The sequence below is a fragment of the Solea senegalensis genome, linkage group LG6 (genome assembly GCF_019176455.1).
Source record: "Solea senegalensis isolate Sse05_10M linkage group LG6, IFAPA_SoseM_1, whole genome shotgun sequence".
In the NCBI taxonomy this organism is placed as follows: domain Eukaryota; kingdom Metazoa; phylum Chordata; class Actinopteri; order Pleuronectiformes; family Soleidae; genus Solea; species Solea senegalensis.
Window position 1 is genome coordinate 12,268,637 of NC_058026.1, and position 21,925 is coordinate 12,290,561.

Here is a 21,925-nt window from a genome sequence, read left to right on the forward strand (position 1 = left end):
CTAAGAGAAGAAACAAATCCACCATTAGGAACAGAAACAAATACTGTACTGTATTTGTGTACTCCTACATTTATATTTGTTTTTAACTATGTATTTACTCTTTTTTCGTGGTTGGGGATGATGCAGCGGACAAAGCTAGGGTTGGTGTTCCTTAATGTGGCCATGAGCTTGGTGAGTGACTCCTTGTAGAGCTGTCCCACTGTACGAAACATGCCCTTCTTTGTTTTATAGGTAGCACCAAATGCTGTCTCATTCATTCCCGTCACCTGGTCCAGGCCCACAATGCGGTCAACTGGTGGGGAGATGAAGAGAACTGGTTAAAGCACCAAGCCTTTGCAGAGGAGCAGAGTCTCACTGCAGGAACAGTGGTTGCAACATAGTGATGTGATGTAGCTACATGACCAAGTGCAGATGGATGAAAGAGACGAATACACACTATATTCAAACAGCACCAGTCAGACAAAAATAGCATTCAAACTGTAGAACTATCAGTAGCTTCCGAAGCTGTCTGCGATATAGATGGAGAATGTAGCCTCTATTCCTACATGTACAGCCATCTATGTTGCTACCTAGAGAGGGAAGCAAATTTCTTTTAAATAAATTCTATACCTAAAGTAACTTTCTTACTAACTGAGTAACATGAAACAGAGTACTGCCTTAAAGCGAATGATGGTTGATTTTTAAATCTACAGCACAAAGCAACCTATTAGTTGTTCTCAGTGATGTTTCAACAACCCACCAAATCAACAGTTACATTTTATTTTGTTACTACTCATGCCTGTATGCTGGGACCAGTCATTTATAGTGAGGATGAAAATACCTCCAACTAGTTAAAAGTAAAGTATATTTGTTGACTACCTGAATACTGAAAAGTGTATTTTGGGGACTATTTTAATATGTGTTGAGCACTGACTCACTCTTCTGTTTTTAGTCATTGCTAGAAAAACACAATGCACTAACCATACTTCAATTGTCCAAATATTGGTTTTGAGAATAAAGAATATCACCAGAATTACCCTAAAGATCATTTAAAATAAGCTAAACACTCACACTGCAATAAATACACATAATGTAACTTATTACTGTCCCAGCAGCATATTAAAGATATAAGTAATTGACGAGACACAGTCTGCTGGAGTTTAAACTGACGAGGTGCAGGGCCACCAATCTGGACCCTCTGCACCGATGTCTGAGCTCAGAGCCAAAATAAATAGCAAGAAAACATCTGGTTTTCAATTTGCTGCGACTGTGAGTCTATCAGGGGAGGAGGAAGATGGAAATTAATGTCATTAAATATCCTCCATCCTTCAGTCACGCTTCAAAATCTTAATTTGCTCATGATGTATCACATCACAGAGGAGGGATGAAAACAAAAATTAGCGATGGAGAGTCTAAACAGCTGTACCTAGCTAGATCCTAATGACCAATGTCAGCCCAGAAAAATACTGAAACAAATTTAAGTACCTAGATTCCACTTAAGGGAGCAACTTACTGTGATCTACTAGTACACAAAGTAGTTAGGATTCAGGCAACTACTGCATTTTGGCTGAGACGAGGAAGCCATGCAGCCTGGAAGCAAATGGGAGCCACTGCAGCTATGACAGACACAGACACCGGCTGAAGCATGAACCGAATGCCATACAGCCAGATCTGGGCAAAAATACTGCATATTAAAGTGTTTGTGGAGCATTTGTATTTAGCCTCCGGAGCCTTTAAGGAGCATGCTTCCACAACTCAACGATACTGTTATGATTTTCAGCTATTTTTATTTTGGCCCAGGTCTGCTCCAGCACGACCCAGTCATTCACCTGCTGGCTCATCCAGACTAGTGACATTTTCATAGAATGAAGCTCTTTGAATGGTCTGAATCTCTACAACACAGAGAAAGAGACAGGGAGGGGAGGTGGTGTTACGTTCATTCTTGGAAACCATAAATGTACAGGGCAGACAGCTGCTGTTAGAGGGCTTGAATGAGAGACGTGTCAGTGTGTTAACTGATAGGCAAACAGGTACATACAGAACAAATCTATAAGTGATATTTTCTAGCACCCAGTGCTGTCTTAAGTGTTTGGTTTGAAAGTAGCCTACCATCTTTCCAAAGTTCAGCAACAAATTTGTCAGTTGACTGATGAAGAAGAGTGGCCACATTGTCGTTCAGAGGGTCCATGTTCTTCATTAACCACTCGTCTGCTTTATAGTCCACCTGTGAAAATGAATGGTACAACTGAGTGACAAGAACAAAATCAGCTTACAATACAGCAGCAGATGTTTCTTCATTTTCTTTTGTATTGTATGAACAATAACTTTGATAAAGATCTCTTATTGATCAAGAACTTTGGTTAGACGTTTTTGTTACTTGACCACGTTTCAACGCATTTTTTTTTTTTTTAATATATATGGATCTTTTCGTTCCGTTGCTTTATGAATTTTTTGAAAATTGTTTGGCAGCTGTTTGAATGGATTAAATAAATACATTTCACGAAAAGTTTTTGAGAGTGAGGTGGAACGGTTTGGCGCATACCAATTTGCAACTTTAGGCTTTTTGACGGTAGATTTTTTTCCCCCACTCAAAATCCCAAATCTCAGTTTTTGATTGACTGTGGTGTAAAGCGACACAGTCCACATGATGGTAAACAGATGTGCTACTAAGCAGGTCACTCTGAAAGACACACACACGCTGCTTTCTTCTATTGCATAACACCAGTGATGACATCCAAATCCACTCCCATACAACGTCATATAAATCAAACCAAACTTCAGTATTTCCCTGAAATCCCACCACATAAGAACCATCAATCATTATTTTATCTGAGCACTGACAGCCATTAACTTTTAACTAGCTGTTGATATTACCTCAGGAGAAGATTGGGCAGGAAAAGAGATGTCTTGGAAAATATGAATATGAAATATGCGATGACGGTCCAACACAGAGATGAATACTAAGAAGTACGCAAAAATGTACATGCGGATAGCGTCGAGGAACTGGATAATTACATACAATGGAAGTTTATGAGAAACTAAAACAGCTGTAAATATGAATGCATACAACCTCAATAAAATGAAATGGTATCCTTCAGTTAACTGTAATTTGGATAGAGAGTATGATTTTTGTTCCAGATTGGAACATTTTGGATTTTAAGGTTTGATTTCAGAAAATTGATTGTATGGTTTGAAAAGAAGCAACAACACAATGAAACTTGTGATTTCTTTTTAAAGAAAATAAAGTGACATACCCTGCCAGCATAGTGGATGATGCAGAAGTCAGCTTTATCCTTGAGCTGACGGGGCCTCTGAAACTTAGTGTGTGTTCCCTGTTCCTGGATCAGCTTGTCCACAAAGGTCTTGTCTGTAGCCTTTGGAAACCAGCACTCTTCATCCAGTAGAGCCAACACTCCTGGGGGGTTTGCCTGAAGAAACAAAATACATACTTTGGGAACAAATGCAACTCCATTTTTCTTGGGACTTGCTTGTCACGACAGCAAAACAACTTAAGCAAGGCACGTAGCTGAGATGATTTAAACTCTTGTGGTTTATTATCATCTCCTTGATTCAATTATATGATTCAGACTGACCGGCCTCTCAATGAGGTCGATGCAGGGCTGCAGGTCCAGGCCAAAGTCGATGAAGCTCCACTCGATGCCCTCTCTCTGGTACTCCTCCTGCTCCAGGATGAACATGGTGTGGTTGAAGAGCTGCTGCAGCTTCTCATTGGTGTAGTTGATGCACAGCTGCTCAAATGAGTTCAACTGTAAAAAGGAGAGATACAATAACTTCTACTGGAAATGTAGAAAATCAATGGTGCATAGTTTATATCACCATCATCATCATCATCATCAATGCAAGCGGTATAATTTATCCAAGGCGCAACTGAAAAAAAAATTCAGACCAAACCTGGAAAATCTCAAAACCAGCGATGTCTAGGATGCCGATGAAGGAGGCACCCTGTCGTTTGGTTCTGTCCAGAGCTTTGTTAATGCGATGGACCAGCCAGCGGAACAGGCGCTCATATGTTGCTTTAGCCAGCGCCTCAACAGCAAAATCAGCCTGGAGAGAGGTGGAAAACAGGGAGACAATATAGGATGACAAGACTAAAGCATGAGAAGGAAGTAAAATAAAAACATGTGTTTAACCGGTTGCAGGTGGGAACATTTATCACAATAGTGCAGAAATGCAGAAAATCTATACTCTGGACAAATAGAATCTTGGCAAGTGTTGGCAAGTCTGGGAAAACTCTGAGTCAGACATCTCATTCAACATCTGGGACAAAAGCCATGTTCAATGTACTTTAGCCATTACAAAAAGTTCTGCACTTTAAATAGGAATGAATGATTCATGAACTGTCAATGTACTTTGGATTTGTTTCACAGAAGGCACTATAATATTGCCTTGTTAACAGTAAAATATATAGCAAAGCCAGCAATGTGGTTCTTGATAGCATGACTTCACCGTTTTTGCTTTTTGCCACAAGTTGTAATAATTTTAATGTCATTTCTGAGGAGCTTCCACTCCTCAGTAGTGGTAATCATAAAAGAGTTTTATGCCCAGTGATTGAACGATTGTGGAAATGACATGCATTAAAAAATGACCAATTATGGTTGCATAAACATTGCTCAATCAGTGGTTAAAAGTAAAAAACAGACCTGCTCTTTGGTCTGTGCTTTCTGGACGTAGTCTCTTCCCACTTTGATCCTCGGTGACAGGATAGCTCTGGTGAACTCCATTACATTCATACCAAGCAAGTGACACAGCTTCTGAGCAGCTGGGAAACCAAGGGAAAAAAAAAGCTTCATTCAAATTAGAATAAAAGTAAAACACAGAGGGAGATTTTAATCTGTACATCTGTGATTTAAACCAGTAGGTTGAGAAAGTGGAGACAGTGACTTGATAGACACAAGAATCGTTCCTGGTGTATATTTGACAGCACTGTCTGACATACTTAAGTGAATACTAAATGTACCATAAATCTGTCAAAGATTGTATGTTTTCGAATGAAAAATATCAGAGGAGAAAAGGTTATTATTTTTACATGGCTGATTCAGCTTGTGGAAAAGCAGAAAAAGCAGAGACTCTAACCAAGATCTGCCAAGTCTCACTACTGCAAAAAGCATGTGCTTCTGCTCGTTGCATTTGGGAATATCTGGCCGAGCTGCATCATTGGCATTAGCCTCATCCTCTCTCCTTTATGTGCCAAATATGCGGTGCCACATGTGGAGGAACTGGAAGGATGTGCCCCATTTCCTTCAGGAGTAAAAGTGGATTAATGGCAGGTTGACAACGCTTGGGGAGAGAAAAGACATAAATCACTGGTCCCGCTGTTCAGTGGATGAGGTGCACAGGGGTGATGGAGGCAGGAAGAGGGGAGGAGAGGAGTTGAAGGGTTATATGGGAAAAGGAAAAAGAGGGTGTCTTGACCTGTGAGCTCAACACTACAAGGTTGTGAAGCAGATGTGTAAGGATAAATGTGTGTGTGTGTGTGCACGCACGTTCTTGTATTTGTTACCTCTTTAGTTCCTTTTCTGGCATAAACACTGACTTTGCCTGGACCATGGAGACAAAAACCTGGTCCTAATGAAGCAAAACCTCGTTTCTGAGGAACTAGTTACATTTAGGGATAAGATTTGAATAGTAGTTAAGTTAAGATTATGGTCAGACATTAACTGGTTATGGTTAATGCTCTGGATAACACTTTGTTTAGGCTGTCCAAATGAATGGAAGTCAGTACAGTGTCTTAAGAAAATAGCTGTGCAAACACGTACTGTATGTGCGTATTGTTACGACAAAGCCTAGGGGGAAACCCAATCGCAACTAGAGTGTGGAGACTCCCTTTTCCCAATTCCCAATAAACCACCAACAACAGATAACACAAACCGTTTTTAAGATTTCTTAAAAACGAGCACAATCTGCATTTTCAACATTCGGCGGTCTGGCTGTGAGTGGTTCAAGGAGAGTCCACTGTAGCTGGGATAATCAGGCCTCTTATACTAGAACCTCCTGTGCAGAACCAATCAGCTCCCAGGATCCACCTAGGACTTATTTAGACTGCAGCCCAAATAAAATTTTTAAGCATATCCAGATTGTATCTAGATTGATTTTTTTTGGCAGTGTAGAAAACTAAAAAAAAACACATGTGATACGATTTTTCCAAACCTGATTCCAACCACATACAGAGGTGGTTTTGATTGTGATTCTGATTGGATTTTCACAGAACAGTTTTAATCTGAACGTTGCAATATGAACGACAGCAACAATGATGTAGCTATGGAGAGACAAAAGTTAACTGGAGGTTAAACGATCAACACAGTGGAAGACAACAGTTCAATAAGTTAAGAAATAAGAAACAGGCACAGATTTCTGTTGGCCATTTTGGTTATTTTGTTTAGACTACTTGTTGTTCTGGGGCATGGCCTGTAACTCTAGAAATCCATGTAGCAGACTAGACTAGACTATGTCAATATGGTCTGATCACTTACAATAATGTGAACGGTTGGTCAGGAAAATCAGATTCTGATTGGATATGTTTACAAATCCGATTTGGGCTGCAGTCTGAGCAACACTCTATAGACACACACGTCATTCAGTCGAGCACACACACCTGCAACCACTCGCAAGCAGATACATACACATGGAAAAGGAAGGCAGAACCCTGCTGTTGTGACAGTGTATGTGTGTGTGTGACACCTACCAGTATTATCAGGCATTGAGGCTTGGTCAGTGTTCCTTTCCTTCTTGAAGATGATGTTACCAAACTGAAGCACCGAGGACACGACCTTCAACATTGCTACAAGTTTGGGAATCCAGAGAAAATTAAAATACTTTAATAAGGCATCACTTTTGCCTCACATGACAGCATTGAAGCAACCAAACAAACAAATACAATTTTGTTGGTCATGAATTTAATGACAATTTATATGGGAGTGTGGTCAGTCATTTTTTACATTTTGGGATGCAACAGTTTGATAAAACATACCCAAAATCTCCTCATGGCCAAAGCTCATGATGTGCATGGCCTCCATCGTCTCCTGGAAGTTTTCCTTGTCTTGCTGTCCCGGGATTGGGATGTTACCATTGGACATGAAACGATAGTTATTGAATCCCTCCAAAAGCAGATCCGCTGTAGACAGAAAAATGGAAACACACATTTTGATGAAAAACACGAATTGCTGGTACAATAATGCTTACAATAATGTGACAATCCCAGTGTATCAAGATCACAATTCTAGAATATTGTGATTCAATGACATCAATAGTCACAATTTTCTTTTCCTCCTTAAACCAAAATGGAATGATGCAATACTTGAGACAATAACCCATGAGTCATATTTCCAAAGATCTATGCATATCGCATATCAGTCAGTCTGTCTGACATGTTTCTAAACTAAATGGGACAATGGTTCACAGCATGTACAGCACAATGTTTTTCTTAAGTTAACTGATACATTTAGCTGCCACTGCTGATGATAAATTAAACACAATCAGGCCAAGTAGAAAACATTGTGTTCACTGAACGACTGGTCTAAGAAAAGAAAAGAATGTAAGCCTTTAAATGAACTGGCTACAACTGCAACTAAAAGATGTCTTACCAGCGCTACCAATACTTTTTGAGGTAAACTGACAACTGCTTCGTTTAGCAGTTTCCTATTATTAATACTAATAACATTTGTATAGTCAGTCTACTCACATTTGAGATGCTCTCCAGCTCCAGCCAGCAGCTGGTAGAAAACGTGGAATGTACGCTCATCTTTGGCTTGACGAATAGCTCTGGATTTTTCCAGTAAGTCTGACACAGTCTGGTCAAGGGAAAAGAAATCTATCCAGAGAGTCAGTATACATGAGACACATTCACTCTGTATCGGTAATACTGGTTGAATAATAATGTTAATAATGATAATGATAATGGACTTCAATACTGACAACCAATTGCGATGACATTTTTATGCACTATAATAGCTACAATAACAATGAAAATCACTTTTAAAAAACAGGATACAGGTTTCAATATTTGCTCCAACAATGTATCCAGTGACATCAAAGTTGATCCGGATGAATTTTCCCTGTAGGGATGAACACACGTTAGATGCTGAGGAAGTGAACAGGATGCGATAAACTGAAATCAATCAGTGACTGTTGTAGCACACGCTTGTCCATTAACATGGACACCAATTGAAATCACTTACAGGGCTGGAAATAAATAATAATTCAAATCTGCTAAATTGATGGATTGTAAAATATTTTGTTTGCTTTGTTACCACATAATTTAATTTGGACAAACTGGACAATACCAGTAACAGACAACAGGGGTTTGCGTCTGGATGGATTTTCACAGTCCATGCTGATAAACCTGGTTCACAGGTGACAAAGCAATGGATATATATGGAATATAGATATAGTATAGAAAGAAATCTCCTTTGAATTTCACAGATTTCAACAGAGAGACCCTCTGTCCCTCTTGTCCAATGTCGCTATTAAAAAGTCTTCTGAGTGGACCTGGTACTAAGTCCATCAAAGGCATCATTAATGACTAACAGGCGCACGTGTGTCTCACTACATGGTCTGTGTTCCACAGCAGAATAATTAAATTACTTCCATTCAGTTTTAACTTAGCTTCTTCTTACAAATGCCAAATAAAGATCAGCCATGACAGTGCTGTGACAGGAGGAGGCTCTGACAAACAATCCTTTTAAATCCCATTGGGAAAATCAGTTTTCCACACTTACAAATCGTGATGAGTTGTCATTTTTCACCGTCTTAGCGTTCCCAAAAGATTCCAAGATGGGGTTGGCTTGTAAAAGCTGACGTTCCAATTCACCCTGAAGAAAACAGGAGGATATTAGAGGATATTATGATTTAATGTACACATTAATTGTGATTTAATTAACACAAAACTGACCGAAACACAAGGCATGCAGACAAAGACAGCAGATATTTGAAGATATTATGTGTTATAATACAGCAAAAACCTAAAGAATCTTTTAACAGTGTATTGAAAAGTGATGTAAGTGACGTCATTCAAATGAATTAGATCTTTAATCATATTAAGCAAAAATGCCAAAAAAAGTATCTGTTCCAAAATGTGATATTTCACAGTTAATGACATTAAAAATAAAACTCTTTGTGAGCTTAACTGCCATTTTGAGAACATCACCTGAGGCTTTAATTATTTGACGTCTTATAGACTAAACAACCAAGTGGAAATGATATGCTACAGCCCTTTTTGTGATCATACATACAGTATTAAATGAAAATGACAGAATCTGCTGACTGTCCGTACTTGCACATTAAACATAGTTACTGTAAGTTAAATAATCTTCCAAAACCAGATTAATACAATGTGCAGAGGAAGTTTTATCGTGCAGAGAAAATCTGATCCGAGTGCTCGTCTGGCCGACCATCGTCTAATGATACATCACAGAGCTTCAAAGTGACAGAGAGAACATTTCTAGGGATTTTTTTTTACTATGACAAAAAAAAAAAGACAGACTCTTCATGTCCACAGCACACAACAGAGACACTTCTTCATCAGACTGGATGCTTTGAGAGACTGAATAAACAAACAAGCAACTTTTACAGATGTTTGAACAGGTGGTCTGCCATATTTCCATCTGAGCCCACATTGTGCGCTTTGTCATCACCACAGAATCCAAAATGACAGAGAGGAAAATAATTTCTTCTGCACTGTTATTTCTCTTCCTGAGGCTAAGTGGAACAATTTCCCATTACGTCAAAAATAGCTGCACAAGAGGTTTGAGGAGGCCATTTTCCATGAAAGGGAAATGAGGACTCATCATTGCCCTTAGTATGAGAGACGTGTAACGTGAGCTGAAGGCAGAAGAGCACGATGGGCTGCGTTTAATTGAGTTTCTGGGCTGTTGGAATGAAGCAGGACTGAACTGGATAAGCCTGAACCTCCTCCAGCAACCAGAGCAGCGGCAAAGCCCACAGAGGATTTAAGCCAAAACCTTTGTGTCTACATAAACACAGGCATGTGGTGCAACTTGGTGGTTAAAATTGTTCACTGGCAACCTCTTCCCATCTGTGAGGTCTACTGGACACACTGAGCAGATTATAAAAAAAAGGGGGGGGGGGTCCAGCTTGGTCTGACCCCGATTTTTGTTTCAGTGTGAATATGTCAAATGACTGTCAGCCAGTGGAGCTGGATCCCCCACATGGGATGGATGATTTAATGTAGGCAATCAGTCATATTTAAATCATATTTACCTCATTCAAACTATCATAATACTCTCATAGCAATAACTTTGTTGCTAATCAAAGTGCGTAGTTCTGGGCCAAGACCTCAGAGCAATATTTTACAGAGTGAAGCCGAAGAAGATCAGTCAAAACTGTCCAACGAAATCTCCTGAGGCAGAGGCCAGTTGTGGATGTTGTTTGCACATCTATACATCTACTTCAGGGGTCACGAGGTGTGACAAATATTACAAGATATCATTGTTAGATAAATGATGAACATGCTCATGTACATTTCAGAGAGGAAGCTCGCAACAGAGAGGGAATAATGGTCTCATATTTAATGTGTCCATCAGCCCCAAATGAAAACCTTTTAAAAATTAACTTAGGAGTGGTTGTTTATTTTCTTTAATACTTGAGGCTTGTTGCGAGGTTTAGACATATACTTCTCACTATCCTTCCAAAATTAAACACTACAGTTGTTTGAGCTCACTAGAAACACAATATATCAGCTTCACAGAGATTAAAGCGGTGATGCAAAACAAAAGCACGTGGATTAAAGCGGACAGAAGGAAACAACAACCCAACATCAGTTAATATGAGTTAATCATACTTATTGGTGTTAAAGAGCAGAGTGGGTTAAGTACCCCTTTCATATTGTGAGTGAGGTGAAATAGGTAAGAAACTACATACTACTCACATAAAACAGGGGTCCACTCTGTAGGATATGGGGAGATTCAATTGTTATTATGGAAAATAATAAACTGCATCAATATCATGGACACAAGAGAACCTGTAGTTGAACTGCACATTTTTTTATGCATTAATGTCACCATCTAAACACCAACTACAGAAATCTGTAAAAAGAGTTAGCGACAGACGTGACAATATCTCCGAGGTCTATAATCCTGCCTCTCAATACCGAGATTACTGGCTGGCGTCCTGGGTTGACATTAAGATAAGTGTTGGCATCCTACAGCTCTGGTTTAAACTTTGGTACTTTTGGATCAACTGAAATGTGAGTATTCCTCCTACATTCTTAAATTAAAACCTGATCCACATGAAAATGAAAAAAAAACACCTGTCAGGTCAGGCTGAAAAATTTAAGGAAAACATCTAAATGCAAATTTCCTGCTAGATATTACAAGTGCGATGATTATTGCAGTGTAATTTAATTTAAGTTACCACATGACACCATGAAAATATTAACTACTAATTGCAAGGATTAAAAAAAAGACATTTGTTCCAACATGTATGTGCTACATGTTTAAAATTAAACTTTATAATAGAACAATCAGAATGCACCCTTTGCAATTTAATGACTGTGTCGTTTCAAATTGTGATTTCCATTTAAAAATGTTAAACTGTTAAGAAGGGCATGTCAAAGCAAAAAGGAGCGATACAAATGGAACCAAATACAGAAAAATACAGTTATTGTCAGTTCTAATAGACTGACATACTTTTCTACTCCTTCCTACTTCTACTAGATGTGTAGTCACTCCTGTAGTAACATAGACATTTCCTTCTTTCAACTGATGCCTTTAAGGTGCAGCCCCTGACATGATTCTTACATTGAAAATCAGAGATTTTAAAATATACTGAATACAAAATAAGGTTTTTTAATGTCGTAAGAATTACACAGCACAGGATGAGAGACAACAGATAAAACATGCATACAATAAAATTACGTGTCAATCACAACATTGGAAATGTTTACAATGGAACACATCCGTATAACACACAACGGAGTCTGAATAATCATGATAGTTTTTAAATTTTTTTTACTTACAACAGCATTTTGAACCTGACAAAAAGAAAGACAAAATAAATGTGTGTGGGGTTTATTTTCCCCCCAGGCATTTTTGACTTATACTCTACTACTCATACCATCTGATTTTGGCTCAGAGTCAATAGATCTATCAGTAGGTAAAATGTTGGTGTAGCATGCACATGGAAATGGTATATAAAAAAGCGTAAAGACTTGCCTGTTGTTTCACTGGTTTAGGTGATTCTGGCTGTTTGTTTCAGATAAACAGATGCAAACTGTTAGATAGCACACACACACACTATATGGTGCACATGGTGTTGAGCAAAGCGCACAACAAATCAACCTTCACCACACAACATTATTTCATTGTAATTATTGCTACTAAACATTGGTATTAATTAGATTTAATATTAGTATTATCAATATATGTTCTGGGATGTTTAGGTCAGACTAAAACAAACTGAATATGGAGAATACTCACAGGAATGTTGTGGTCTTTTCTTCCTTTGTGGGAGGAGGCAACGTGTGCCAGGTACTGAATGACCTTTTTTGTGTTTTCAGTCTTGCCAGCGCCTGACTCACCTCTAGATACAAAAGAAAACAAAATCATCTTCAGAATGTAATGAGAACTGTTTAGAACAAGATATTTAGATCTAACATGAGCATGAACTGCTCTTCATTCACTTAAACAGAGCACATCATATATGATATATCACATACAGTATTGTGCAAAAGTGAAAATTGGTGATGTATATTATCAAGTTGGAGTTTAACTCATACAATATGTGTTAAACAGTTAAACAAACACTAATTAGGGTTCCACTCCAGGTTTAAGGGAGGCAGGGTTGTGTTACTGTTCAAGTCTAACCTATAGAAGATGTTTGTTTTTCTGGAAAATAATGTTTTATTTTATAACTGCATATATGTTTCCTGAATTAATTGGGATGTGTTATAATAAAGTCAATAAGAAATAATTATACTGCATGGTCATTATAGCGTCGTTAAAACAATAAATCTACTGGTGGCCTAAGACTTTTGCACAACACTGTATCTGAGAGGCTCTATTTTTTGTGTGTCTGAGCTCAGGTCTGTGGTTGTGGGACTGTTCATCTTTCTCTTCACTGTCACACCGTGAATGTGGCAAAGAAAATCAAGGGATGAAATCATCCCAAGTCCTCAAAACCATGCAAAAAAACGTTTTAGGGCAGCACTTTAGAATTAGAGCATGCCTGAGGTTTTACAGTGAGTGCACATTCACATACACCAAGTATGTACAAAATATTGTTTTGCTTTGAGACTGAGGGAGCCGAGTGTGTAGGGCTGTCACTCTCTGTGGCTGCTATGTACAGAGTGTAATCATGGAAGGATTGCGTCAGTGTCTCTGTTGTGGGCCTTGGGATGTTGGGTGTTACATTCCTCAGCACCTCCTTTTCTGAAGACAAACCATTAAAACAGGGAGTGCTGACTTAACCATTACTTATGAGACTTCAATATATCATGGCCATATTTATTGTTTCTTTCTTACTTTGTGCAACAGAAAAAAACATTTGCTAAATGCTAATAAAGCTTTAAATTAACAAATTCATCTATGTGTGAAGCATAGGTGTAAATGGATAGCAATAACGTTTTTATTTAAAAATGTTCATGCTGAACGAATGCTCAATTAAAGAACCTGTAATCCCAGTACTTGCTTGTATCTTAATACCATACAATGGGAGTTTACTTTTGGCCCACAGCCTATATGATGTTTCAATTTTGGCCCACATACGGAAAACGTTTGGGCATTCCAGCCCCAGAGGTAATATTAGTTGTTCATTCAAAAATAATCTAATCTATAATGAGCCCATGTCAAAATTCACAGATGTGCTAAAAAATAAACGTAGAATGAGGAACAAGGTATTTGCATGGCTTATTTCTGATTCCATCTCTGGCATTTTCAATGGCAACATTCCTGTCATCTGTAAAGACTTGTCACTGAATAGATGCCACAGTGCTGTGTCTATATTTCACACTTTTTTTCTCAAGTCGTGGTAGTCTGGTCAGTATCACTGAGAGACACGTTTTAAAATAGCTGTCTAGGGGCCCCAGGGGTGTAATTATTATACGATGAGAGTATTACTGTCACTTAATTTCATTTAATTCAGACAAAAATAAATAAATGCTACAGGCACAGTATATACTGTAGCATGTGTTGCTATTTGTAATACTACTAGGTAAAAAGGAGATTTGTGTGAGGAATTAGTGAAAATCTACCTTATGTGGAGCCTGGATATTTAAACTGTTTTAACAACAATAGTCATCTAAATGCACAGAACATGGTGGGCTATTGACTTAAAGACATTCAGTGATAGAATGAGTCCATATACTTACGTGCAAAGAATAGATTGGTCCTCTCGATCTGTGGAGACAGGAGGAAAAAGAAGGCAACATCAGCAACATGTCTTTGATTTAGTCTCTACTGTGCTGTCAAGTGGTTAGAGTGACAAAACCACCACCACTAAGAAGAACATTTTTCACAGCCTGAGACTCCTTTTCTTTTTTTTTCCCCAAGTGTGTTTATTGAGTTTTCTATTTTCTCAACATCCCAAACAACAACAAAACACCCAGCAAAACATAGCTGATTCACGGATGAGATACAATTAAGAGATATCTTACCAGTACAATGCATAGGAAACAAACACATACATACATACATACATCAATCAATCAATCAATCAATCAATCAATCAATCAATCAATCAATCAATCAATCCCAGGACTGCAAACACCATTTTAGCAATTGGACAATACCCGACAGCACCAGAGCCACCGTGGAGTTGGAAAAGTTAAGATATGGGTCCAAATTTTTATAAACCGACCATCTGAGGAGTGAAGCAGCCAGGTCAGGTGTTTGAGGGGGAAGCATTCCATGATTATCTTATGCCAGTTTGCTTTAGTGGGAGGTTTGTCATTTATCCCGGACAAAAAAATATATTTTTAACAGTCTGGAGGAACTAGAGACCATAACATAAGCCAGGCTGGGATAGCCCAGGAGCAAAGAAAGAGTATCAAAGCATTTTACCACAGCTATTTCCTCAGTACAGATTGTTCAAATTTGGGGGAACATTTTGAAAGACCCATTGAAAAACTTGAGCAAATGCCGTTAACGCAGGTATTAAAATATATTATTGTTATCTATTTAAGCCCAAATAATTTCATGATTTTCTTTAACAGTGTCCCATTTTAGATGATTCACTTCATAAAAGACAGGGATTATATTGATCAACTTTGTTTTCAGGCCTTTTGCACGCAGTTGAAGCAACAGTGGCTATTTGTAAACAACAAAAATAGAATGCTTGAGATGCCCGGTCCAACTATTGTTCAGAACAAATACATTATTATAAAACATCCATAAAATGTCAGCCAGACTAATAAAACTAAAAACTGGGCGAGATGAACTTCACAGGACATCAAACATCTACACTATAAGTACATAAGTATCAAATTCTCTGTTAAATGTGAGCTGTGCTGAGGGCTATTTGCAATGTGGTCATGTGGCAAAAAAAAATAAAAATAAAAAATCTATCATGCCTCTCTAAAGCTGAGGGTTACTGCAGTGGTGCATCTTGTGAGCTTGTAATGAGGCCGATGGTCGTCATTCAGGGGTCCTACAGTATGAGCCTCCCCTCTGGTGACCCTCTGGCTGAGTGAGCAACAAAAAAAGATTCTTTGCACTCTCCTGACTTGATGCTACACTTTTAATTCAAAAATGTGTCTTTGACACCAACTCAGTCTCAGCCAACTCAGCTGTGAATGATTTATTCACTTACAACTACAGGTATGTTAAGATTTATTGAAAGCTGAAATTTGGGATCAGTTAAGATTGTTCATTTTGGAAACAGCTATATGTTTTAAACTGTCCAAATACAATCTCACATTTGGAACAGGAACACATAGGACAGGAACTGAAATCCTGCTCTCATCTCAAAATCTTTCAATACAATGATGACACGAGATGAAAAGAAAAGTAAAATAGGTTTATAGTCAAACTTAAAATTTATAATGTCTTTGTCAACACATTGGGGAAGCAGAAAGTAGCTCATCCAGCTGTGCAGAAAAAAAAATAGTTGGCTTGACAGTATCAGGCTAATTGTTCAACAACCCAGTGAAGAAATTCCAGAGAAGACAGTTTCATTTATCTCTATTCGATGAGCAAGTGCCTGTTCATCGAGGGGACTGAGCTCACAGGCCATTAATACAGTAACTGCATTGCAAGGTCTGCATGTTAGATAATTAAACGAGTCACCAGTGACTGATGATTGGCATGCTGGTACATTAGTAGATTGACTTAGCACATTGTCTGAGTTGAAATGTAGCCATGTTATTGTCAAGTCCTCACATTATTACTAACATGAATGTAAAGATTGCTTTTTTTAATTTCCATATATTGCCTTGGTTAAATAGCGAGAAGACAAAAGGAGCTCACTTCATCCAGGAGCAAGTCACATGCCAAACTACTCTAGGCCACACTGGGAATATCTCAGCTTATTTTGTACACATTATGCTCTGGGCTGTACAGTTCTATCAGAGGTGACAGTTTCCCGGACTGAAGTGCTGACTCTGTTCCGCCCTTTAGGGCAAAATGATGGAAGGTTATCTGACTGACGACATAACTGGATGACTCATTAGGAACAACCTGTGCTTCCTGGCTTTGACCAGGCACTTCCTGCAGTTCAGTGATGTAACAAAGGCGACTGACCTTGCACACATTTTGCACACACACACACACGCACGCACAAGTACCAGATTAATCGAGAAAAATAATTGACAGATGAATCGATTATGAAAATAATCGTTAGTTACAGCTCTACTTGCGTTATACTCTGATCCTCAAAGATCTCTCGAGCCATGATGTCGACTGCTGCTCCACGCATGAGAGCAGCATACGTGCAAACTCAATCCCTTCATTACTCCGTTACATTCACATCCCTATCTGGATCGAACAGGGCTCAGACAGCTAATGTCTTCTTTATCAGACCGGCTGCAGACACGGTGGAAAGATATGATCCACTCTTTGTGAAACTGCTCTCTTCCACTCTCCAACCTGCCAGTCTACTGTGGCCTTAACAACCTCTCCAGACTGTAAAAGGCTGATAAGTATAAGAGGACTCTGGTGTGCACAGATGAAAACTACCCAGACTGGGACTGCTATTTCCGTGACATTACTCGATGGTCATAAGGAATGTTATGTGGGTCTCGCATGATTCGTAATGCTCTTTCCAGCTTCACATGACTCTATCATGTCAGTCGACAGAGTGGAGATTCCTCTAGGATATACGGTATACATTATTGAGAAGCTTGAATATAAATTTTATATCAGATTAAGCTCTTTTGAAGAGTAAAAGCTCAGATCATGAAAACAGCAAAGAGTTTCAGATCTAAAGGTTGAAAAAACATTATGGAATCGCTGTGGGATTTAAATATAAAAGAGATTGGAAAAGAGAATGGGAGAAAAAAGAACTGAGGATGTCTTGCAGCTTTGACACAAACACAGCAGCTCTACATGTGGTGGGGAGAGGGAGCTGATCTCAGCTCACGACAGTGACTTCATTGTGAGGCACACTGAGCTGAGACCAGTGTCCACCACTGATGGCAAATGCCTGTATTTAAGAGTGACAATAAAGGCTGAACACTTCAGAAATCAGGCCTTATGAAGTTGTTACGCAAGTATGACAGTGATGAGAAAGAAACCCACATCTGCCTAAAGTTAAGGATAATAATGAAGAGTAAATAATCAATAAGCATTACGATGCCGTCTCATTAAAAGGAGCGTACAGATAATGTCTAGAGTGTATAAATTAAGCCATTACCCAAGTTCAACATTTACCAATATTTCTTCAGTACATGAGAAGAACATACTTGACTAAAACATGCAGGAAAATGGAAAAGTTCTAGTTCTCAAGGATGATTAATTTTCAGTGCCATTTATTTTAAAATAATTTTAAATATCAGTACAATGTTGCATATCTAGCCATATATCGAGCCACAGCACTCGAGGATATAAAGCTGGGCCGCAGTATAACCACAGATAAATACTGATTTTTCAATTACAAATAAAGGAGTAGCTAAAAATCCATTGTGGCAATTGTTCCATCTGTCAGAAAGGCTTATACCGTAAGTCAAACTAGTCCATGATTTAAAAAAACATTAATTCAAGGGTTAAAAGGTAACTGAATCTGGTTTAAACTGAACTGGAGCTGACACTTCAGCCAAGGGACGGTGGAAACAAATGGAGAGCCAGAGCATTTGGTTTCTTATGTGGAGCATTTTTGGGAAGGAAAGTAATAAAAATCTGTATCTGAGTAGTACTGACAACAGAAGTTTGATTGTGAAAATGAAGTGACAGAAAATCACTTCATATCTACATCAGGTGCAAAATAAATCAATGAAGAGACACATATATAAGCCAAAAGAAAGATGGAATAGAAGGTTAAACACATACATCAGTTCATTAAATCACATAACAAAACATTGGTCTGAAACACAGTCTACCTTCTGGGAGATGAAATATGGACACTGATCTATGCATTAGACTTAAACACCAACTACATCTGCTAGAAGTCACAACAACTAACATGACAGAATAACTGTAGGCCGGTGTTAGAAGGTTCTGTCAACTTCCTTTGAGACATTTAATCACAAAAAGGTTTATGCTAAGCTGTCAACTTTAGATAAAACCCACGCTACATCGACGGAAAAAGAGACTTCTAATCCTTAATCACTGCTCAAATGTATGTACCACCATGTTGGGTCACAATGATGTGACAAATTTCAGGAGTGAAATGTATGGTATCTTTGTACTTAGCAAGCAATCCTTCCTCTAATAGTTTTAGTCACTTATAAAAATTAAATTCTATGCAATGGGGTATAAGATTACAAAAAAAAAGAAATTATGGTTGTAGTTCCAATTTTGGACAAGAAAACCAGAACGATCCTCCACTTATTGACTGAGCTATTTCACGGTCCAATACCATGTCTGTTCGACTTCTTTGTGGTAAAATTAAGTTTTAAAGAAAAGGTAAATATCTTCAGTGATAGTAAATCTGTACCTCATCCACAGCTTCTTGTGATTATTTGTTTTTAATGTGGTATTGAACTGCCTTTAAAAAAATGACATGCACTGGTGAGGTCAGTACGAGGTAGAGCCTGGAATTGAGCCTCCATTCAAAAGGCCATAAAAGTTTGCTACAGACATGATTAATGCCAGGTGCCGGTGGACCAGCGTCTGCTCCGAGTGGAGCCTGTGCCATTGCAAACATTCCCCAGATTACTCCTGACAGTATAGGTTACACTGTACAGTTCACTGAGAGCGTGGTGGAACATACTTTACATTCTTCAAACAATTAATTTCAGGATGACTTCAATGCGATTTTGATGCAGACATTAGACGGAGCAGGGTGGTCTATACTGGGTAAATATATCGATTTGGTGACATATCGCTGTCCTTCCTTGTGCAACACGATAATCCACACGCCAGGGCAAATATTATTATAATTAACAAATTAAGGTGCTCTAAAGTGAACAGTCCACTGGGAGTGTTGCTACTTCATGTCTCCTTGCGACGGTGCTGCTCAGATGAATGAGGGAAAGTTAACAGCGGGATAATGGATGGAAATTCCATCCACGTTCAACACATAGACTTTATACATTTTGTTCTCTATGTTGTGAATAAATAGAGAAATCCTGCACTTTGTCTCGCAATATATTGATTATCATATAACCGTTGATATTGTGATATTATTGGTATCACTGACCATGTATTGCATATCGTATTGTGAGATGCCACCCCTGGTCTATACATACTGTATATAGACAGTGTACACATACATTTTTTTTACAAATTTCTCCATCTGTTATAAGTTATATTAGTGTTGAGATATAATTACGACTGTAATAACTACCTGAACTGGCCAAGGTGCTCTGCTCATGCTTCACAATTCCCTACCCAGTAAATAACAAAAGAAGCTGGTACACAGAAGTGGCAAAATCCACTGGTGCATTTTTGTTCTTAAGAAGAAACCAAATACTGTATATGCTCTGACAGCTCAAAGAATTAAATAGTGTGAAGTTAAGTGGAAAAAGGCACAGAATGGCGCTTGACCTGGTACCAATTTGGCACCAGCAAGAGTTGTTTTGTCTGTTACATAATGGGTCAACTAGAAAACGGCTCACTTTAACAAGCTGAAGGAGGGCATATTGTCACCTACCATAGCTGTGGTGGACACTCTTAATTCAATAAATAGATTCCCAGCTAGTGCCTGTACACAAGGACAAGGACAGTAGTCTAATTGGAAACATTCTCGTTCTCTCGCCCAATTGCCCCCATTGCCACCCACCAAGCTCTCTCCTCTCTCTCAACATCCATTGTGTTGTAACAGTTCTTGGCAGGCGGGCAGAACTCGGCCTAACGGCTGCCTTTTGCTTGTCATCTAGGGGAGTATGAATGTGCATTACAAGTACATTCGGGGTGACCCAATATAGATAAAGAAGTAATTGATCAATGATGAAGATTTTCTTTAAATATTTACATATTAAAAGCATCCATAAATCAGTATTAGTTATGATAAATAATATAAGGAGCATGGTTCATTGCTATGAGAAAAGTGAAAGGGAAAACTTGATTAAGTCAAGATGGGTCTACATGGACTTCACCTAATGGCCGATTAAACACCAAACAGAGACTCTTTCTCCATTTCCACTGTAACAAAGACCCCCTGTTTCACAACCACACCTAGGGACACTTGTGGAACTGTTTATGCATGTCCTCTCGTGGAATCCATCACATCTGCTGACATGACCAGTTCCTTCAACACAAGCTTTCATTCAAGAACGCATCGCCATGTTCTTACTGCACATTTCCAGATATGATATAATTAAATTCTTATACGTCAGTGAGTTCAAGTCAGCAAAGCAGCGAGGACATTGATGTAAAGTATCTTAACTTCTAATCAATGACACATGTGCAGAAGTTGTGGAGGTCTGCCTACACACCCCGTCTTTGTTAGGCAACACCTCATTTAACCTCCCAACTGAGAACTGACTGGCTTCGCAGCAATGTTGCAGTAATTAACAGACCCCTGCAAGATTTAGACATCCTTCAGCCATACACATGATTTGCCTATCTGTACAGATCCAAATGTCATAAATTAGAGGCAGCTATTTATTTGTCCCAAATGTTCCTCCTTGTTCAATTGGCAACTGATGTTGAAGTCTAAACCTGGAGTGTGAAAAGTCTGGTTTAAATCAGTGACATTAAAAAGGTCCTGTGTGCAAACTTTAGGTGAAACTATTTTTGGCAGAAATTGCTAATATAATGATTATCACCTGATTGTAAGAATTGTTGTTTTTTTATTTCCTTTTATATTTGTATCAAGAGCCGGGTCAGCTCTGTGGAGGCCACCATTTTGGACCACCATGTTTTTCTAATAGCCTACAATGTACAAACTAAACACCTTTTGGTGTTTTGATGCTAACTGAAGGCGACATAGGTTCATTTGGACAGAAAGGGTGAGGTGAGGGATATTTAGCTGCACATGCAACCAATAAATGTTACTAAATATTACACACAGTACTTTTAATGAATCATAACTACAGTAATATAGTGACATATAATATAATTATAATATAACTAAATTCCCTTGAAGTTAGTTATCCACTCAATATTGTTGTTTTTATATTAGAGCTTGACAATTGACTCAAGTAATTAGCTGACTTCTGAAAGTATTTCACATTGTACTGCAATTGATTAGATTAGCTAATAGTGAATAAGCACTTTATTAGACCATTGTTTACAGTGTTGCAGGACTGCCTTTAAGGAATAGCCACTTTCTAAATCAAAGCATTGAAGCGTATCAATTTGTCAGGTCTTTACTTTACGTGATGAAGTAATATTCCTGTTTATTTGTATCCATAAATTGTTACAGTATACATCAATAT

General features: G+C 38.4%; 1 protein-coding gene across 2 annotated transcripts in view; it reads right to left on the bottom strand.

Moving 5' to 3' along the window:
- LOC122770574 (myosin-10) overlaps positions 1-21,925 on the bottom strand; it is a 48,173-nt gene that overhangs the window by 15,207 nt on the left and 11,041 nt on the right. The window contains exons 4-19 of one of the 2 annotated variants that reach the window (XM_044027512.1): positions 14,321-14,348; positions 12,432-12,534; positions 12,168-12,197; positions 11,972-11,986; positions 10,883-10,900; positions 8,715-8,807; positions 7,988-8,051; positions 7,679-7,777; positions 6,968-7,111; positions 6,683-6,778; positions 4,641-4,759; positions 3,892-4,044; positions 3,573-3,746; positions 3,234-3,407; positions 2,089-2,203; positions 99-292 (exon numbers count right to left, since the gene is read on the bottom strand). In XM_044027512.1, coding sequence (XP_043883447.1) covers positions 99-292; positions 2,089-2,203; positions 3,234-3,407; positions 3,573-3,746; positions 3,892-4,044; positions 4,641-4,759; positions 6,683-6,778; positions 6,968-7,111; positions 7,679-7,777; positions 7,988-8,051; positions 8,715-8,807; positions 10,883-10,900; positions 11,972-11,986; positions 12,168-12,197; positions 12,432-12,534; positions 14,321-14,348 — 1,619 coding nt within the window. The remainder of the gene's footprint in view (positions 1-98; positions 293-2,088; positions 2,204-3,233; positions 3,408-3,572; positions 3,747-3,891; positions 4,045-4,640; positions 4,760-6,682; positions 6,779-6,967; positions 7,112-7,678; positions 7,778-7,987; positions 8,052-8,714; positions 8,808-10,882; positions 10,901-11,971; positions 11,987-12,167; positions 12,198-12,431; positions 12,535-14,320; positions 14,349-21,925) is intronic. The other variant, XM_044027513.1, reaches the window with a different exon arrangement.